At 38.3% G+C, this 18,801-nt stretch overlaps 1 protein-coding gene across 5 annotated transcripts in view; it reads left to right on the forward strand.

Annotated features, from left to right (window-relative positions):
- WDR7 (WD repeat domain 7) overlaps positions 1-18,801 on the forward strand; it is a 352,886-nt gene that overhangs the window by 44,145 nt on the left and 289,940 nt on the right. For 4 of the 5 annotated variants that reach the window (XM_059880930.1, XM_005224234.5, XM_010818910.4 and 1 more), the window contains exons 10-12: positions 140-272; positions 536-784; positions 1,697-1,917. In XM_059880930.1, the coding sequence (XP_059736913.1) occupies positions 140-272; positions 536-784; positions 1,697-1,917 (603 nt within the window). Of the gene's footprint in view, positions 1-139; positions 282-535; positions 785-1,696; positions 1,918-18,801 lie in introns of all 5 variants that reach the window. The other variant, NM_001206098.3, reaches the window with a different exon arrangement.

Here is an 18,801-nt window from a genome sequence, read left to right on the forward strand (position 1 = left end):
TTCTATAGATTCACTTTTTTCTTTTTTAACTCTGGTACTGAGATGAAGTACTTTATATCCTAATCTGAAGAAACTTTTATCTGTGAAATATTTTGTTTTAAAAGAGAAGGGAATTTGAACAGTTGTTTTTTTTTTACAGTTGCTAATTTGTCCTCCTGTGACTCGATTCTTCTATGGATGCAAAGAATACTTCCACAAACTATTAATTCAGGGTGATTCTTCTGGAAGATTGAATATTTGGAACATATCAGACACACCTGATAAACCAGAAGGTAATGGAGGTTCTAGAAAATCGTGTGCGGTTATTTCTCAATGTTTCTAATTGAACAACCTGAACAGTAACCGCTGTATGGGAGTGCATAACGTAATATGTCCTTTTCTTTTTAGAACGGTAGTTGATGACAGTTATTCTTTGGTATTTCTCTGAATCAACTATAAGCACGTTTATTTTTACATGTTGAATTGTTTTTTTTTTTTTTTTCTTTTTCTAACTTGCTCAAACATGTTTCTTTTCTACCACACATAACCTCCACAGGGCTGGAAATGACCACGTCCATTAGTTTGCAAGAGGCATTTGATAAACTGAATCCATGTCCTGCTGGGATTATAGATCAGCTGAGCGTGATCCCCAATAGTAACGAACCTCTTAAGGTGACGGCGAGTGTGTACATACCAGCGCACGGACGCCTCGTCTGTGGCCGTGAAGACGGAAGCATCGTTATCGTCCCGGCCACGCAGACGGCCATCGTGCAGCTGCTGCAGGGCGAGCACATGCTCCGCAGAGGTACCTGCAGACCCGCTCGTGTGCAGTGTTAGGAGAGCTCTGTGACGGTGAACCTGACAGGGTCTGCACTCTGCGTTTTCAGCAAGCACGGTGCATCGGGGTGGTTGTCGGTGTGCTCTGTAGCTGCTAGCCTAACGTGCGGTTAACAAAATACGGCCTGGGTGGCCCTTGAGCAGCTCAGAGGGTCCGGGGTGCTGGTCCTCTGCACGGTTGGAAGTCTGTGTATTACTTTACAGCCGGCCCTCTGTATCTGTGCTTGTGCATTCTTGGATTCCATCAACTGCCCCTGTACAGTGCTATAGTATGTATTTATTGAAAAAAATCTGCGTACACGTGGACCTGCACAGCACAGTTTAAACCTATGTTGCTCAAGGATCAACTGAAGTCAGTGTCTGTTCCTGGAATAAACACCACTTAATGACTGTAAATGCAGGGCTTCCCAGGTGGCGCTAGTGGTAAAGAACCTGGCTGCCCGTGTAGGAGATGCAAGAGACACGGGTTCGATCCCTGGGTTGGGAAGATCCCCTGAAGAAGGAAAGGGCAACCTACTCCAGTGTCCTTGTCTGGAGAATCCCATGGACAGAGGAGCCTGGCGGGCTGCAGTCCATGCGGTCTCTAAGAGTCGCATACGACTTAGGCGACTTAGCACAATGACTGTAAATAGAAGTATCTAGTTTTTCTCTTTGATACATGTTTAATGTTTGCCATTTATTATTGGGTATCTCTGGCGTACTTAGTATCATATTATCAAATACTGGTAATCTTTTAGAACAATACTGTCCAATAGAAATACGTGTGAAAGGGACTTTTTAGTGATGAAGTGTAGAGCTAGTCTGAAGATTCTTGTCTACTTTTGTTGAAACTTTGGCAGACTCGAATTTTCCTGCCTTAAGTCCCAAACCTTGTTTGCAGGCTGGCCTCCTCACAGGACACTCCGTGGCCATCGGAGCAAAGTCACGTGTTTGCTGTACCCTCATCAGGCCTCAGCCCGTTATGATCAAAGATACCTCATATCTGGAGGCGTGGATTTCTCGGTCATCATTTGGGACATATTTTCTGGAGAAATGAAACATATCTTCTGTGTCCATGGTGGCGAGATCACTCAGCTTCTAGTTCCACCTGAAAACTGTAGTGTAAGTTGAACCTGAAAGATTATTTCACTATGGTAGAGTCAAACTGTGTTGCTGCCAGACTTAATACAAATGAAATCCAGAGTAATCTAAAGTGTGATGGAAGAATTAATAAAAAAAAATCCTTGTAATTATAAAACTAAATAGTGGTAACATATGATGTTTAGGCAAAGTTAGGATTATTACTACTGGGCATATAGAAATAGAAGATAGACATTTTTTTATTCCTGTTATTCGTGCCTAAATGGCATGGCTTATCCCTGAAACATAGTAGCAATTTAGAATATGTTGAAGTTTCAATTTTTTGCTCTGAAGCAGTTTTAAGTATCCCTAAAGTCATGCTCATCAAAGTAGTCTCATCATTCTCAACTCCATCTGAGCAAAAAGATATTGAACCTGTGCTTTTATAGCTTGAATGAAAATACTTCTCAATACTTACAAATAGAATACATTTAAATAAACAGTTATTGTGACAAGGGAAAGAATAATAGGCACGATAATGATTTTGGAAAATTTTGTTCATACTTTTATGAAAGCAGATTGCTTTTTCATGACGTGTGTGTAAGTTAGCTGGTGATGTCAAATATAAAAAGTCTCATAATTTTAGAAATAGGAAATTTTAGGAGGACTTAGGACAGATGAATAACAGACCCGTAATTTCTTTTACTGTGTGTTTAATGTGAACTTACTCATGTGATTAGCTGCCTTTGTGTGCAGAATCACTATTCTCCAGCACACACGTGTGTATGGACCCACGTACATAAACACGCAAATATACTATCTTTATCACACGTTTCATGCTTATCAAAACCCCTTCACCGGTTATTGTCTTACTGAAATGAAAAGCATTTTACTCGTGTATCTGATCCATTGTTCAGAAGGAGTCTCATTTCAAAGACCCAGGAAATTTTCCTTGGCCCTTTCTGCTTGCTCACGTGACCTTCATGATAGTGTGTGTTATCTGCCATGTTCTGCCAGTGCTAGATTTCATTTGATTTGACGCATGTGGCGGTGTAGGAGGTTCTATACCAGTGTGTGTGTGTCTCGTTCTTTTTCCCCTGCCAGATGTGAAAATTTAGGTACTTAATTAATCTCTTCCTTCTTTGTACAAATTTTTGCCTTTTTCTTTCTTTCCAGTTTGTTGTTCATTTTTAAAAAAATCTTCATCACTGTAAAAAATTGTTGTGTATTAATTTAAATAGCCAGTTTAGTTCAGTTGCTCAATTGTGTCCGACTTTTTGCGACCCCATGGACTATGACTCGCCAGGCTTCCCTGTCCATCACCAACTCCCCAAGCTTGCTCAAACTCATGTGCATTGAGTCAGTGATGCCATCCAACCATCTCATCCTCTGTCATCCCCTTCTCCTCCCACCTTCAGACTTTCCCAGCATCAGGCTCTTTTCAAATGACTTAGTTCTTCACATTAGGTGACCAAAGTATTGGAGTTTCAGCATCAGTCCTTCCAATGAATATTCAGGACTGATTTCCTTTAAGATGGACTGGTTGGATCTCCTCACCATCCAAGGGACTCTCAAGAGTCTTCTCCAACACCACAGTTCAAAAGCATCAATTCTTTGGTGCTCAGCTTTCTTTATAGTCCAACTCTCACATCCATACATGACTACTGGAAAAACCATAGCCTTGACTAGACAGACCTTTGTTGGCAAAATAATGTCTCTGCTTTTGAATATGCTGTCTTGGTTGGTCATAGCTTTTTTTCCAAGGAGTAAGCGTCTTTTAATTTAATGGCTACAGTCACCATTTGCAGGGATTTTTGGAGTCCAAAAAAGTAAAGTCTCTCACTGTTTCCATTGTTTCCCTATCTATTTGCCATGAAGTGATGGGACTGGATGCCATGATCTTAGTTTTCTTAATGTTGAGTTTTAAGCCAACTTTTTCACGCTCCTCTTTCACTTTCATTAAGAGGCTCTTTAGTCCCTTTTTGCTTTCTGCCATAAGGATGATGTCATCTGTGTATCTGAGGTTATTGATACTTCCCCCGGCAATCTTGATTCCAGCTTTTGCTTCATCCAGCCCAGCATTTCACATAATGGATGTACTCTGCATATAAGTTAAATAAGCAGGGTGACAATATACAGCCTTGACGTACTCCTTTTCCTATCTGGAACCAGTCTGTTGTTCCATGCCCAGTTCTAAGTGTTGCTTCTTGACTTGCATACAGGTTTCTCAGAAGGCAGGTCAGGTGGTCTGGTATTCCCATCTCTTTCAGAATTTTTCACAGTTTGTTGTGATCTACACAGTCAAAGGCTTTGGCATAATCAATGAAGCAGAAATAGATGTTTTTCTGGAACTCTCTTGCTTTTTTGATAATCCAACGGATGTTGGTAATTTTATCTCTGGTTCCTCTTCCTTTTCTAAATCCATTAAATGCATTTTATTTAAATCTATTTAAATAACCAATTTTATGTTTATTTTAGTGAAATAGATATCATTGTAATTCTACTAAGTTTAAGCAGTGTTAGAACCCTTGTCCTGAACCTCATTTTACAGTCCTTATGCCCCATAGTAAAATATAGGTTTTTTTCACATCTGACTGCAAATTTGGTGAAACATCTAATTTTTTAATGCTGAAGTTGATAATGTAGATTATTTATTCCTAAGTTTAAAGCAACCATTTTGATCTGGCTGTTTTTTGTTTTCATAAGAATACACTGAAAATACTAGAGTGTGTATGTACATATGCATATATATATATATATTACACAAATTAAAAGGAAAGTGTTTTTTGAATAATTTACATAGGGTCATGTTTTCCTTTTGAACTGCATTAACATATGTATATTTTTAGCCTATGTATGTGAGCACATTTTCTGGTTTCTTTTTAAAAAATTTCAAGTGCGTATTTAATAAAATGTTTTGATCAATTGCATTTAGAAATATTTCATAGTGAGTAAAAGCTAAGATATGGACATATATGCAACTGAACAGAAAGTGGTCTTCTCACTAGACGAGGTGCCAGCCAGAGGAGCTGGTTGCCTGGACAGTGTGAGGAAGAGAGGTACCAACAAGGAAGTCTGGGTCATGGAAAATAATTTGCATATAGGTTTAACAGTAGAATTTTCTTGTTTTTAATTAACTTTCAAAAGTACTGATTAAAGACACATTTGCTTTGGTTTTTGTAATAATATAAGATATAAATAATGACTGCCTAGGACAGAAGAGTGTGGTAGGCTGTAGTCCATGGGGTCGCTAAGAGTCAGACACGACTGAGCGACTTCACTTTCCCTTTTTACTTTCATGCATTGGAGAAGGAAATGGCAACCCACTCCAGTGTTCTTGCCTGGAGAATCCCAGGGACGGGGAAGCCTGGTGGGCTGCCGTCTATGGGGTCACACAGAGTCGGACACGACTGAAGTGACTTAGCAGCATCAGCCAGCAGCAGCAGTTAATAATGACTAGGCATTAACAACTGCCTAGTTAATAACCTGTTCATTTAGCTGGTCGTTTTAGGCCTAGCAGCTAATGTGTTTGAAAATCAGAGAGCCCTAACTGGTTAATAAAAAGCTAAGGATTTGATATTTGCTGAATGTTTAGCAAATGACTGTTCTGCTGAGATTATAGAGTTAGTGACATCAAATGCTATCTCTAATGCTTAAATTGTCCATCTCATAAATTGATCCAATGTCATTCTCTTTTAGCAAAAAATATTTTTACTTTTTAAGTGATCTGGTACTTGGAAGATTGTAACTATTTACTACAATACTAAAAAGTTTGTCATCTGCCTTTTGGATTGTAGTAAGAGTTTTGGTTTTTATCTCGGGTAGATTGAGAAAGGAGGTGAGTTTTGATTTCTTGTAAGTTTTTTTTTCAGGAAAAGTTGTTCTAAAACAGAAATGTTGGTTGTATTTTAGAAATGACTTAAATTATCATTAAGATGTACAATTATGATGAGTTTTTCATTCTTAACGTATAGTCATTTCTTGTTTACTAAAATGTAGAAAGTTGTTTAAAAAAAGTACTGAGCAAAAATCATTGTTTGCTAGTCTCTGTAGAGAGTGAACAAAAAGTGAAATCCTGCCTGCTGGGTAGAAAAGACGCTGTGGCTGGACATGAGCTCTGACGACAGGCTGTGTGCCCTTCCACGGCCCCACAGATGTGCGTCTTATTGGCCTGCCATCTAGGCGTTTCTTTGTCATCCTTTCTTTCCCCACTCCTTCATCTTTATACTGTTTTAGCATCTTTTTCCGCAAGATCTTTCCAGATTCTTGCTATACATTAGCATTAATTTAGTGCCAGACTCAGTGACCCTATATATTTATTTTTAATGAACTATTTATAGGAATTTTAATTATTTAAAAATTTCAACATTTTCCTAGACATGAAACACTGCCTATAGCATTATGTAGAGTACCTACTTTGAATAGATTTTATGTTTATTGTTCTTTAAAGGTTTTTAGTTTTTCAATTTTTAGAGGAATTTTATATATATATATTTTTTTTTTCCAAAACTGTAAAACTCCTTTTAGGCAGAGTGCTTTGAAATTGAATTTGATTCACTGAATAAACTGGTTAGCTGAAATTTAACTTTTATATGGATACAGATTGTTTTAAAGAATTAAAGTACACTAAAGAAAATCTAAAAGTTTCCTGAAGATATGCTTTGAGATACAAAATATTGAAGTAATTCAAGACTGTGAAGTGCCAAAGGGTTATTGGGAAAAAATCAGAATGTTTTTGGGTAGAATTAGTGTCTGCCAAGTAATGTATTTCAGTGTTCCAAGAAATGTAAACATATTTTGGAGGAGGATCAGGTGAATATTTAAGGAAGTCTGTTACAGTGTCGACTATAAACGACAAAGGAGAGATCTGAACGAAATGCTCTGGCGGGCGAGGGTAGGGGTGTCTCGTGGGTGCTCAGAGAAACCAGGGGCTTTGTTAAACTCTCAGAACACCCATGAGATTTGACTGTGTGTTGACTTCACGGAGGGTGCTGGAACTTCTGGTTTTGAGATCGCTGATGTTAGGTTATTTGCCATTTCTGTTTCTTTCTCCTTAAGATTATGGACTGTAGAGAAAAAATTCAGTTTGAGGTAACTTTTTAATTTTGTGTGTGTGTGGTTTGGTTTATTAAGAAAGCAAAATATACTATCCATAATGTGAAAGAAATATGTACATGTATATATGTATGAGAGGTGGGTATACTATATATGCATGTGAAATATACATGTATATGAGAAGAAACAGAAGGAAAACTATCTACTAAAATACTGTTTGAATTATATAACATAATATAAAATGAAGTTCTGTGCCATTTTTGTTTGTCATTTCAAGTTGTGCTTACTGTTTTTAAGCGAGTGGTTTTTGACCTTATATGTTGCTATGCAGATATATAAGATTTTATAGGCAGTTTTACTAGGATTCAGATTTAAAGTGGAACCTTCATATTATTATTAAATATTATTGCCACTTCAAATACTCATATAGGAGACTTTTTAGAAAAATCTTCTAAAAAGCAGGCTTGTTAACATTTTAGGTGCCTTACTGTTTTCAGTTTTCATCTGCACTTTGGATATTATTGACTGTAGTGTCTTAAAATATTTTATAAATAGGAATACTAAGTGCAAAAAGCATTAAAGGATATTAATAAATATCCTTTTGTTCTCCAGCTATGTCATTCCCTTCCTCCTGAGAGCAATACTTTATAATTCTAGAGAGCCTTTCTATACTGTTGTTTAATTGTTTGTTTTTATACAGTTTTCAAAGGTTACCCTGCATTCACTTACTGCACAGTACTGGCTCTATTCCCCTGTTGCACAGTGCGTGCTCACGCCTGTCCCACACCCCGTGGTTCACGGCTTCCCCGCCCCGCCCCGCCCCTCCCCTCCTCCCCGCCCCTCCCCTCCTCCCCTCCCCTCCCCTCCCCTCCTCCCCCCTCACCCACTGGTGACCACTGGTCTGTTCTGTGTCTTACACTGTGTTTTGTACTTTATAAATAGAGCATTTTAGTTTAATATTCTTCTAATAACTGAGACATTTAAGCAACACAGAGTGGTTAAGGTAGGATGCTTTCCTATTTGAGCAGCTGTCGGAAGTAGGCTTGCGTGAATTTCCACAGTCTGAGCTCTAGGCTAGTGTAGACCGAGAGCGCACCTGGTGCCGGGGAGCCTGAGGAGGGGCGGCGCCGGAGAGGGCAGGCTTCTTAAGGCTTCTGTTGGTAAATTATGAAAATTGAATGGGAGGATACGCACCAAATTCAGATTCTGTTTGATTTTGGGAGTGGGGGGAAGAAGGATTGAAGGGAACAAAAACTGACTTTGTAAACTGTCATGTTTTATTCACTTTTAGTAAATATATATTATTCCCTTTCTCATTGGCATGGATGGTTGGATTATCAGAGCTTTTTACTAATGCTAGAACTTTATTCAGAACGTAAATTTTGGAAAATGTTCCAAAATACATTTTGAAGCATATATATGTGTTTCCTAAATGGCAACCCACTCCAGTGTTCTTGCCTGGAGAATCCCAGGGACAGGGGAGCCTGGTGGGCTGCCATCTATGGGGTCGCACAGAGTCGGACACGACTGAAGCGACCTAGCAGTAGCAGTAGCAGTGTGAACATATAGGCTCAGGTCTTTAAAAGATTTGTTAAAAATGATTTTTTAACTGATGATTATCACTAACCTTTTTCTAAAATTAGTTCAAAAGGTTAGCAGAACTAACCTTTTTCTAAAGATTAGTTAAAAATGATTTTTTAACTTCCCTTGGGCTACAAGTCCAAGAATATTGGAGGGGGTAGCCTATCCCTTCTCCAGCGGATCTCCCCAGCCCAGAAATCGAACCCGGGCCTCCTGCATTGCAGGTGGATTCTTTACCAGCTGAGCTGTCAGGGAAGCACCTTAAAAAACTGATTAAGTTCAGTTCAGTTCAGTTCAGTCGCTCAGTCGTGTCTGACTCTTTGAGACCCCATGAATCGCAGCACACCAGGCCTCCCTGTCCATCACCAACTCCTGGAGTTCACTCAGACTCACGTCCATCAAGTCAGTGATGCCATCCAGCCATCTCATCCTCTGTCGTCCCCTTCTCCTGCCCCTTCTCATTAAATCTTATTAAACTTTTATTGTCACATACCTCCAAAATTATCCAGAAGAGGGCAGCATGGGTTTGTGAAAATGCGAATGTCAGGCATTTAACCTGTTTCTGCTTTCGTTTGACAATGTTAAATCCCTAGCTCTTGGCAACAGATAACGATAATTATGTTTTGTATATGTGACTATATGTTTGCTAGTGTGTGATGGTCACTTGTCTGTGAAGCTCACTGCCGGCAAGAACAGTTGACAAATTAGGTTTTCTTTTTAATGCATTGTCCACCCTTTCTGAACATGCTCCTGAACAGGCTCCTGAATGTGCTCCTAAGCTTCTGCCCCAGTTAGCCCTTACCTTTACCTTTTTGAATTTGGAGTCTTGTTATTAATTCAGTTTGGGTGTTACGTTTAAAAAGCAGTGTCTGTAATTTTAGCATGGTCCCTGAAGCCAAGTAAACTTTGGTGATGCAAAGGAACCAAAAGCAGGCAGCAGAACTAACCTTTTTCTAAAATAGGTCACAATGTACATAGTCTGTTGTAGTATTCTTTTTTCCCATAACACTTCATTCTCTTAGATTTTGAGACTGTTTTCATATGTTTTTATGTATTGAGTGTCATCTTTTTGAAATTAATTTTTATTTTTAAAATTATATAACATATCGTTATAGACAATATATTTTCTAAAGATGGTCTGGCCACTTTTGTGCCACTGAGTGTATTTCAGCACAGCATCATTTTTGATTATAGTCTATAATTTGTGTAATTTTATCAAATTTCAGAATGATGTTTTCTAACATTTTTTTCTGTTATCGGCAGTGGGGCTGAAAATTAGGATAACTAAATATTTTTGCGCATCTTGAATCACTTCTGAGGATAAATTCTTAAATGTGGAATTGCTTTCTAAAGGACATATTCATTTTTAAAGTCTTTTGAATAGTTATTGCCAAATTGTCCTTCAAACGCTTAGGAATGGGTTTGTATCCGTATTTACCCTCATAGTTCTTCATTCTGTTTATAATCTTTTAAACCTTGTTAATTTTCTAGGCTTATAAGTAGCTGTTTGTAGAGTATGTATGAATGGCTGCTAAGTCGCGTCAGTCGTGTCCGACTCTGTGCGACCCCATAGACGGCAGCCCACCAGGCTCCCCCATCCCTGGGACTCTCCAGGCAGGAGTACTGGAGTGGGTGCCGTTGCCTTCTCCGATGTATGGATGGAGAGCACTCACTTTCATTTTGAAAGCACAAATGCTTTAATATACCAGCACTGTACTGTATTGTTATCCATTCTGATTCCCGCATGTTTTTCAAATTTTCACTACTATCATACTATTTTGTTCACTATAAAAGATAAATTTTTCCTGTTATGGATAGTATACATATATTCAAGTAGCATAGTACACCCTGTCTCTTTTGTAGGAAGCTGGGAGAATCAGTAATATATGAACTGTCAGTGAGGGATTCCTTCAACAGTAATGAGACAGATTATATTCCTATTCCAGCTATGCGAATATTGTGTCAAACATCATAGAAATTAATTAATTCATCATTGTCTTATGAGGTTGGTTTACTGAGGTATAGTGGATATACAGTGTTGTATTAGTTTCAGATATATAACAAAGTAATTCAGTTTTATTTATATATATAGTATTGTTTTTCAGATTCTTTTCAATTATAGGTTATTACAAGAAATTTATATTTCCCTGTGCTATACAGTAGGTCATTGTTGTTGATTTTGTATATAGTAGAGTGCATATGTTAATCCCATTTATACTCCCCAACCCCCTAATCTAGCAACTTAGATATTCTTCTGTTTGGAGAGGTTTCTTTAGATCTTTAGTCATATTCTTAGTAGCACAGAATGTTATATTGGGTATGAAATTTATTTTTAATAGTCAGAAGTGATTTGGTGCTAAACATTGTGATGATGTCATTGATTAAATTGACTCTATTTTGGGTTGAAGAGAATTAATACGTCACAGAGCAAAGACGAATTTTCTTGAATAGCTTAATCATAAAGCAATTTTAAAATGAATTCAGATTTACGTTAAGATGGCAGGCATTGTTAGAAAAAATGAGTTACTTTTTAAGGTAACTTCAGTTAGGTAGACTTCCCAGGTGGTAGAGTGGTAAAGAACTCACCTACCAACGCAGGAGATGCAAGAAACAGGGGTTCGATCGCTGAGTCTGGAAGATCCCCTGGAGAATGAAATGGCAACCCACTCTGGTATTCTTTCCTGGAAAATCCCATGAACGGAGAAGCTGGGAGGGCTACAGACCATGGGGTCACAAAGAGTCGGACACAGCTGAGTGACTGAGCGTACCTTTCCAGGTACTCTCAAGGGCCAGGTATATAATAGTGGAGGTTAGGTTTCTCTGTGTTCTTTGACAGAGACTTAAAAAGCAAGCCAGGATCCTTTGTAAAACAAGAGATATTTTTAGCATCCATGTTCTAGTAATTTACCTCCAGGAATAAATAGGTTGAAGCTAAGCAGGCAGATCAAGAGTTACCAGGTCAGATGGATGGGGCCCTTCAAGTTCAAGGTGGGACGCAGAAAGGAGGAGGAGGACGAGCGGCCCCACGCCTGTAACTCGGTGCAGTCTGAGAAGTGAGGCTCTTTGTGATGGAGGAGGGTAGTTCCTGGCTTTGTGTCCTCCAGGTTTGGGTCCAGGTTGGACAGTAACTGGGACAGCTGACTGCTGTAGGGCAGGGGAAAGGATAAAACACTTTTGAGTTCCTTAAAAAGAACCTTCGACTGTCTTCAGAGTCTTCAGATTCGACTGTCTCAGCCTCTGAAACCTATAAATATAGAATTGAAATTAAACTATTTTTATGTTTTAAAGGGATGAAGTAAAAAATTACCAAGTAAATTCATTGGAAAAAAATGTGTGATGAGGAAATACACAAGAACAGTGGAAGGTGGTCACTGAGCTGTTGTATGGAAAGCTTTTGTTGACACAAAGTGTTAAAAGTGCCAAAAACTTCATTAACGTTAAGATAATATGTGAGTGATGGTAATGATCATGTAAGGGGAACTATTCAGAGTAAATTAAAACACAGCTATTAAAATGAGAAGAAAATATAGAAAAGGGGAAACTCATGTAATAGAAAAATTATAGCTGTCTCCACATTTCCTATTTGAATACCTAAACACTGGCAATGGCCTCAGAAAGTAGATACAACTACATTTAAAAAAGCAGAATTTGTGGTATATACTGATATAACACTAATAATAGTAAAGATAACATTAAGTACTATCATCTTTTGTATGCATGATGTGTTAGTCTCTATGCTGATTTCTTTGTGTATATTTCATTTAATTCATAGTGATTCTATGAGGTGTGGTTTTTGCTGTTAACTGCATTGTATGGAGAAGTGAGGCTCAGAGAGGTTCAGTAACTTGCTCATGGTCACACAGCAAGTGGCAGAGCTGGAATTTGATCCTAAGTAGTCCAACCTGGGCTTCCCTTGTGGCTCAGCTGGTAAAGAATCTGCCTGCAATGCGGGAGACCTGGGTTTGATCCTTGGGTTGGGAAGATTCCCTGGAAAAGGGAAAGGCTACCCACTCCAACATTCTGGCCTGGAGAATTCCATGGACCATATAGTCCATGGGGTCGCAAAGAGCCAGACACAACTGAGTGACTTTCACGTTCTTTCAGTCCAACCTGAGGGCCTGAACTTGACCTTCATATATTCCACCCCCTACTAGATGTAATTATGTATTGAAAATAGTTGCATTTCTCCAACTTTGACTATATTTTCAACTACTGATTTACATAAGCATGATTTTGATGCATGCTTAATTTTAAATGACTGATTTATTGAGTATCTTTCACTTTGTAGACCAAAACAGCCATTCTTTTCAATTCCCATGTTTCAGATTTTTCTTCAGAGAACTGGGCATGGCTCAGTTCTTTGGTAATTTATGTTTTAGTTTTTCATCTTTGATTACTTAGGTTTGGAGTTTTAGCCCCCTTTTACTTTTAGCCCCCTTTTACCTTCTTTTCCTTGTCACGCATTACTTGTTTTTAGGAATATGATGTAAGCTCTAACTGCAATTTTATGAATTTCACATATACACAGTTAAAAGTTTTGAAAACAGGTAACTAAGAAGGTAAAGGTGTCCTGTTATCCTTCTACATAAAAGAGAACCAACCACAGTTAACATTCTGATATCTTTTCCTCTAGCCTTTTAGTCTTGTTTTTGGCCACTCCGGATCCTAGTTCCCTGACCCAGGGATCCAGCCCACTCCCCCTGCAGCGGAAGCATGGAGTCCTAACTGCTAGCCAGCCAGGGACGTCCTTCTGGCCATTTAAAATCCGTTTACTGTGCGCTTGTGATTATATTGTAGATATAGTTATCTGTGCGCGTTGCATCTTCATTTACTATTTTAACAAATACCTTCTCAAGTTACACTCATTCGTGGAAGTAATTTTTAATGATTATATACCATTACGTTATATGAGCATACAGCGTTTACTTAGTTCTCTTGCTTTGGATATGTAGGTTGTACCCAATTTGAACTATTGTAAATAATATTGAATATCTTTGTAAAACTTGTTTTCATTTATGATTATTTCCTTAGATTAATTCCATGAATATTTTTTGGATTAGAACCTCAGAATTTTTGTCTAATACAGTATTAACATTTTTAAGAATACTGAGGTTGATTACCAAGTTGTTTTCTGCCCTCAGTGCCCATTTCATGGCTCCTTGCCTACACAAGATGTTTTTATTTACTTCCATGCCTCAGTTTCTATATCTGTAAGATGGAAATAATAATAGGATCTACTTCAAAGGGTTGTGAGACCATGATGAGTTACCGCCAAGCATTTAGAGTAGTAATACCTAGCACAAAATAAGACCCCAATAAATCTTGGTTGTTCAGTATTATAATTTCTACAGTCTTTGGCTAAATTGATAGGTGTAAAGAGTATTTTATTGTTGAAATTTGCATTTCTTTGATTACTAGAGATAATGAAATTTTTCTATAAGGATTTTAGTGAATTTTTGTTTCTTTTTGAGACGTAGTTTGTCCTTTGCTCATTTGTTTCTCTTGGGGATATTAGTGCTTATATATTAAACACTAATTAGTGCTTAGTTAATTAGTGATTAACTTAATTGAAGTATTAAGCTTATGTGCTTTTTGTTATTGTTGTTGAAATTTTCTTCTGACTTATTACTTACTTTTGATTTTTTTTTTTAACCTGGGGATAATTTCCATTCCTAGGTAATCTATTTTATCCTTATTTCTATTTCGCTTCTTTCATATTTTTAAATCCTAGAATCTTACCCGTTTAGAAATTTGATGATATTTTATTAAAAAGCAATAGCTGGATTAAAACAAACATCAAATACTTGAATCTCTCTGAAGTTTATTTATGTCTGTAGGGTGAGGAAAGGGTAAAAATCATCTGTCCTTCCCTAAAATAACACGTTATCTCAATGTCATTTATTAAATATATTTTTCTCTGATAGGGGATATCTTTGTAATCATCCATTAAATTCTTCATATTTATTTGCTGTTTTATTAATCAGGAAGCAGTTGAAGAGAGATGGAATCTGACTAGTCCTCTATTTCTTTGTTGTTATTTTTTGTATGCAGTGAATGAACAAAGATATTAAAACTCATCCCTAAAAGTCTTATTTTCATGTAGAACATAAGTATCTATTAGATCGTTGGTCAGTGCTTTAGTTGGACCACGTGGTCTTATTTTCTGAAATACCTATGAAAGAAACAGCTTCCTACCCCCTCCCCCCATGTTTTAAGAAGGATGAGCTATGGATTTCTGAAAAAAAAATTTAGTTTCGTGAAAGTGTGGAAATGTGCTTAACATTGGTAGGCTCTTTTTTTCCCCTTCAGGTAGAATATTTAAAAGTGATAAGTTTCTTATCACTCTATGCACAGTGATCTTAACTGTGCATTTATGTTCCAGAGAAAGAGTTCTGGGAAGTCAAGAAATAATGATTAACAGAATAGTGGGATTGATTTATGAGTGAAAGAAGCTGGTCATTTATAGCTTTTTGAATGATGGGCATATTTAAAAGGAGAGACAGTAGTTAGTGTTCGTATATTTAGAGAATATTCAGACAAAATTTGTTTTGGGCAGCTAAGAGATTGCTCCTGGAATGATAAGAAGAAAAGAACAGTTTAGAAAACAAATTAGCAAAAGCAGAAAGAAATTTATATATATATAATTTACATTGGGAATTGTTGGAAAGCAGAATAATCTCCCCAGAGAGCTGGTGGGTGGAATAAACTAGCTGTCTCTAGTTTCTGTAATTCATGGCAGATGCTTAGGAACGGGTTACATAAGAGGTTTCTGGGAATGGTTTAAAATGAAGTCTTGTAAAATGCGTGAGGTCAGGCTGGATGACCTAGGTGGTACTTTCTGACTCTCAGATCCTGTGATGGCTTGTGGCATTCTGCTGCTCAGCACTAATGTACCGTGGGGGTTATTTACTGGCAAATTCAGGTAGTGCTTATTGGTTGAGGATCAGAATTATTTGAAAAATAATAATTGACCTTGGAATATATTTGTTTCAGTTCAGTATCGTCCTCCTTTTCCTTGCTCCAGTTATCTTAATTTTTTTCATTAAATCAAAGTAAGTGTTTTTACCTATTGCTTTTCATTAGCCCCTGCTTTTAATTAACTTTTGATGTTGTTGGTGCCTTTTCCTTCTCGGAAAGAACTAATACAGTGGTTGGAACATGATTTTGAATAATATTTACCTGTAATGTACTGACCAAGTTGATCAGATGCTCAGTCCATGCTGTACAAGTTCTGTTCCATAACAAAAAAAAAATTTTTTTTTAATGGTGTGTGTTACACCCTATAAGTCAGTTGATAGTGGCAGGTGCTAAAGTGGAATCTGTGAGACAGTTGGCTGGGGCAAGGGAATGAAATATTAAACCTCTTCTTCTTTTTTAACCTTAACAAATTGAGCTTATGAACATTTACTGGGTGAAAGGACACCGATGCCCACCTTGGTTCACATGTTAGGCGGCGCGTGTCGGGTGGGCTCTGCGTGGGCCTGCTGCCTCCGGGGGGCCTCAGTGCTCCCCCTTGGTTCACACGTTAGACAGCACGTGTCGCGTGGGCTCTGCGTGGGCCTGCTGCCTCTGGGGGGCCTCAGTGCTCCCCCTTGGTTCACACGTTAGACGGCGCGTGTCGCGTGGGCTCTGCGTGGGCCTGCTGCCTCCGGGGGGCCTCAGTGCTCCCCCTTGGTTCACACGTTAGACGGCACGTGTCGCGTGGGCTCTGCGTGGGCCTGCTGCCTCCGGGGGGCCTCAGTGCTCCCCCTTGGTTCACACGTTAGACGGCGCGTGTCGCGTGGGCTCTGCGTGGGCCTGCTGCCTCCGGGGGACCTCAGTGCTCCCCCTTGGTTCACACGTTAGACGGCGCGTGTCGCGTGGGCTCTGCGTGGGCCTGCTGCCTCCGGGGGGCCTCAGTGCTTTCATCGGTGTGCTCCCGGTGACAGTGCGTTTGTCTAGGAGAGCTGGCGGGTCGTGCTGTACAGGTCTTAACCCCGCCGTCACAAAATGAGCAGGGCAAATAATGCTGGCAGATATTTCCAGTGAAAATGAAATGCCCTTTTATTAGCCCCATTATCAGGTTCAAACAATGTTCACTTGATCAATCTGGCAAGAGGACAGCCATACCATTCTTGATTACAGGTGGCGCTAGTGGTAAGGAATCTCCCTTCCAAGGCAGGAGACGCAAGAGACTTGGGTTTGATGCCTGGGTCAAAAAGATACACTGGAGTAGGAAGTGGCAACGTGCTCCAGTATTCTTGCCTGGGAAATTCCATAGTTGGAGAAGCCTGGCGGACTGCAGTCCATGGGACCGCAAAGAGTCAGACACAACTGAGCCACTCAGCATATAAAATATGTATTTACCTTCAATATCATTAACAGTGAAACCTTCCTAAAGATAAATATTATGCTTTGAGGTATTGGCTACTGCTAACACAAAGTTCTTGCAAGACGTTTAAGAAAATATCTCATCTTAAATTTGTTTATTTAAACTGAATCATCCTTTTAAAATATATATTCTTGAGCATGTTTTACAATATACGTGATGTATTGGCACAAGTACCTATTCAATTTATAAATATACACATAGTGAGGATACATTACAGAGTTCTAATGAATGGCTGTTTGATCAAACAAGTTTGGAACATAAATGTTTTTAAAATAATTTAAAGATAAGAGGTTCATATTTTTTAGTTCTTTGTATTTTTACTTTACATGCACAATTTAAATGTCTTTTCCTTGTTAAAATATCCGTGGGGTTAAGTCCGGTTTAGGTGACTTTTCCAGATTGAAATGGAAGAAAGTAAAGTAAAGTAGAATGTAATTAATCAAATTATAGAATGAGTCATTATAGGTGAAGTAAATGTTCAGTAACTGAGATCTCTAGAATTTAATACCTTAAAAATTGTTCTAAAATTCAACTTATTTGTGAGGAAGCTAGGCCTAAATCAGAGTGAAGAAACTATGAAATATTCTTTAAGAAGTGCTTCTTCAATAATTTTGAGAATAGATAAGAAACCAAGTTAATTGTGTTTTAGCAAATCTTTTAAATGCTTTCATTTAGCAAGTAGTTGAGAATTATTTATCATTACTCTGTTCATTGTTTGAATTAAAATTAATACCAAAGTGGTACTTGAATGGCCTTTTTTCCTTTTACATTTAAATAGGCTAGACCTTTGCTTTCTTTAGACCATTAATTTGTTTTTACACAGCCTGCGAAGGTAACCATCAACTCAGAATTAATTAGTGGGATCAAAATTAATGAGATTTTAACTGTATCTGGGTCATTTCTACTCTAGGTGAGTTTTCTTCATACAAATTGGACCAACATTTTCTTGAAAGAAGAAAAATTAAATTTATTTAAATCCATGTTTTAAAAGCAAAAAACCTCTTTTGTTGTGAGTTAAGTACCTCTAATAACTGTGCTTTCTTGGGCCTAGTAATGCTAATTTTTGTTGTTGCTGTTTTCAGTCTTGATTATTTTGGCTATTTCAAGGCTGTTGCTCATTACAGTAAAACTAGACCTAACTCTTCAGATGCTTATTTTCGTTTGCATGGATGGTATAGCAGGGAGAGATAAGAAAGCCTTCCTCAGGGATCAATGCAAGGAAATAGAGGAAAACAACAGAATGGGTAAGACTAGAGATCTCTTCAAGAAAATTAGAGATACCAAGGGAACATTTCATGCAAAGATGGGCTCGATAAAGGACAGAAATGGTATGGACCTAACAGAAGCAGAAGATATTAAGAGGTGGCAAGAATACATAGAAGAACTGTACAAAAAAGAGCTTCATGACCAAGATAATCACGATGGTGTGATCACTGGCCTAGAGCCAGACATTCTAGAATGTGAAGTCAAGTGGGCCTTAGAAAGCATCACCACGAACAAAGCTAGTGGAGGTGATGGAATTCCAGTTGAGCTCTTTCGAATCCTGGAAGATGATGTTGTGGAAGTGCTGCACTCAATATGCCAGCAAATTTGGAAAACTCAGCAGGACTGGAAAAGGTCAGTTTTCATTCCAATTCCAAAGAAAGGCAACGCCAAAGAATGCTCAAACTACCACACAATTGCACTCATCTCACATGCTAGTAAAGTAATGCTCAAAATTCTCCAAGCCAGGCTTCAGCAATACTTGAACCGTGAACTTCCAGATGTTCAAGCTGGTTTTAGAAAAGGCAGAGGAACCAGAGATCAAATTGCCAACATCTGCTGGGTCATGGAAAAGGCAAGACAGTTCCAGAAAGACATCTATTTCTGCTTTATTGACTATGCCAAAGCCTTTGACTGTGTGGATCACAGTAAACTGT

Source organism: Bos taurus, chromosome 24, assembly GCF_002263795.3.
Source record: "Bos taurus isolate L1 Dominette 01449 registration number 42190680 breed Hereford chromosome 24, ARS-UCD2.0, whole genome shotgun sequence".
Lineage (NCBI taxonomy): Eukaryota > Metazoa > Chordata > Mammalia > Artiodactyla > Bovidae > Bos > Bos taurus.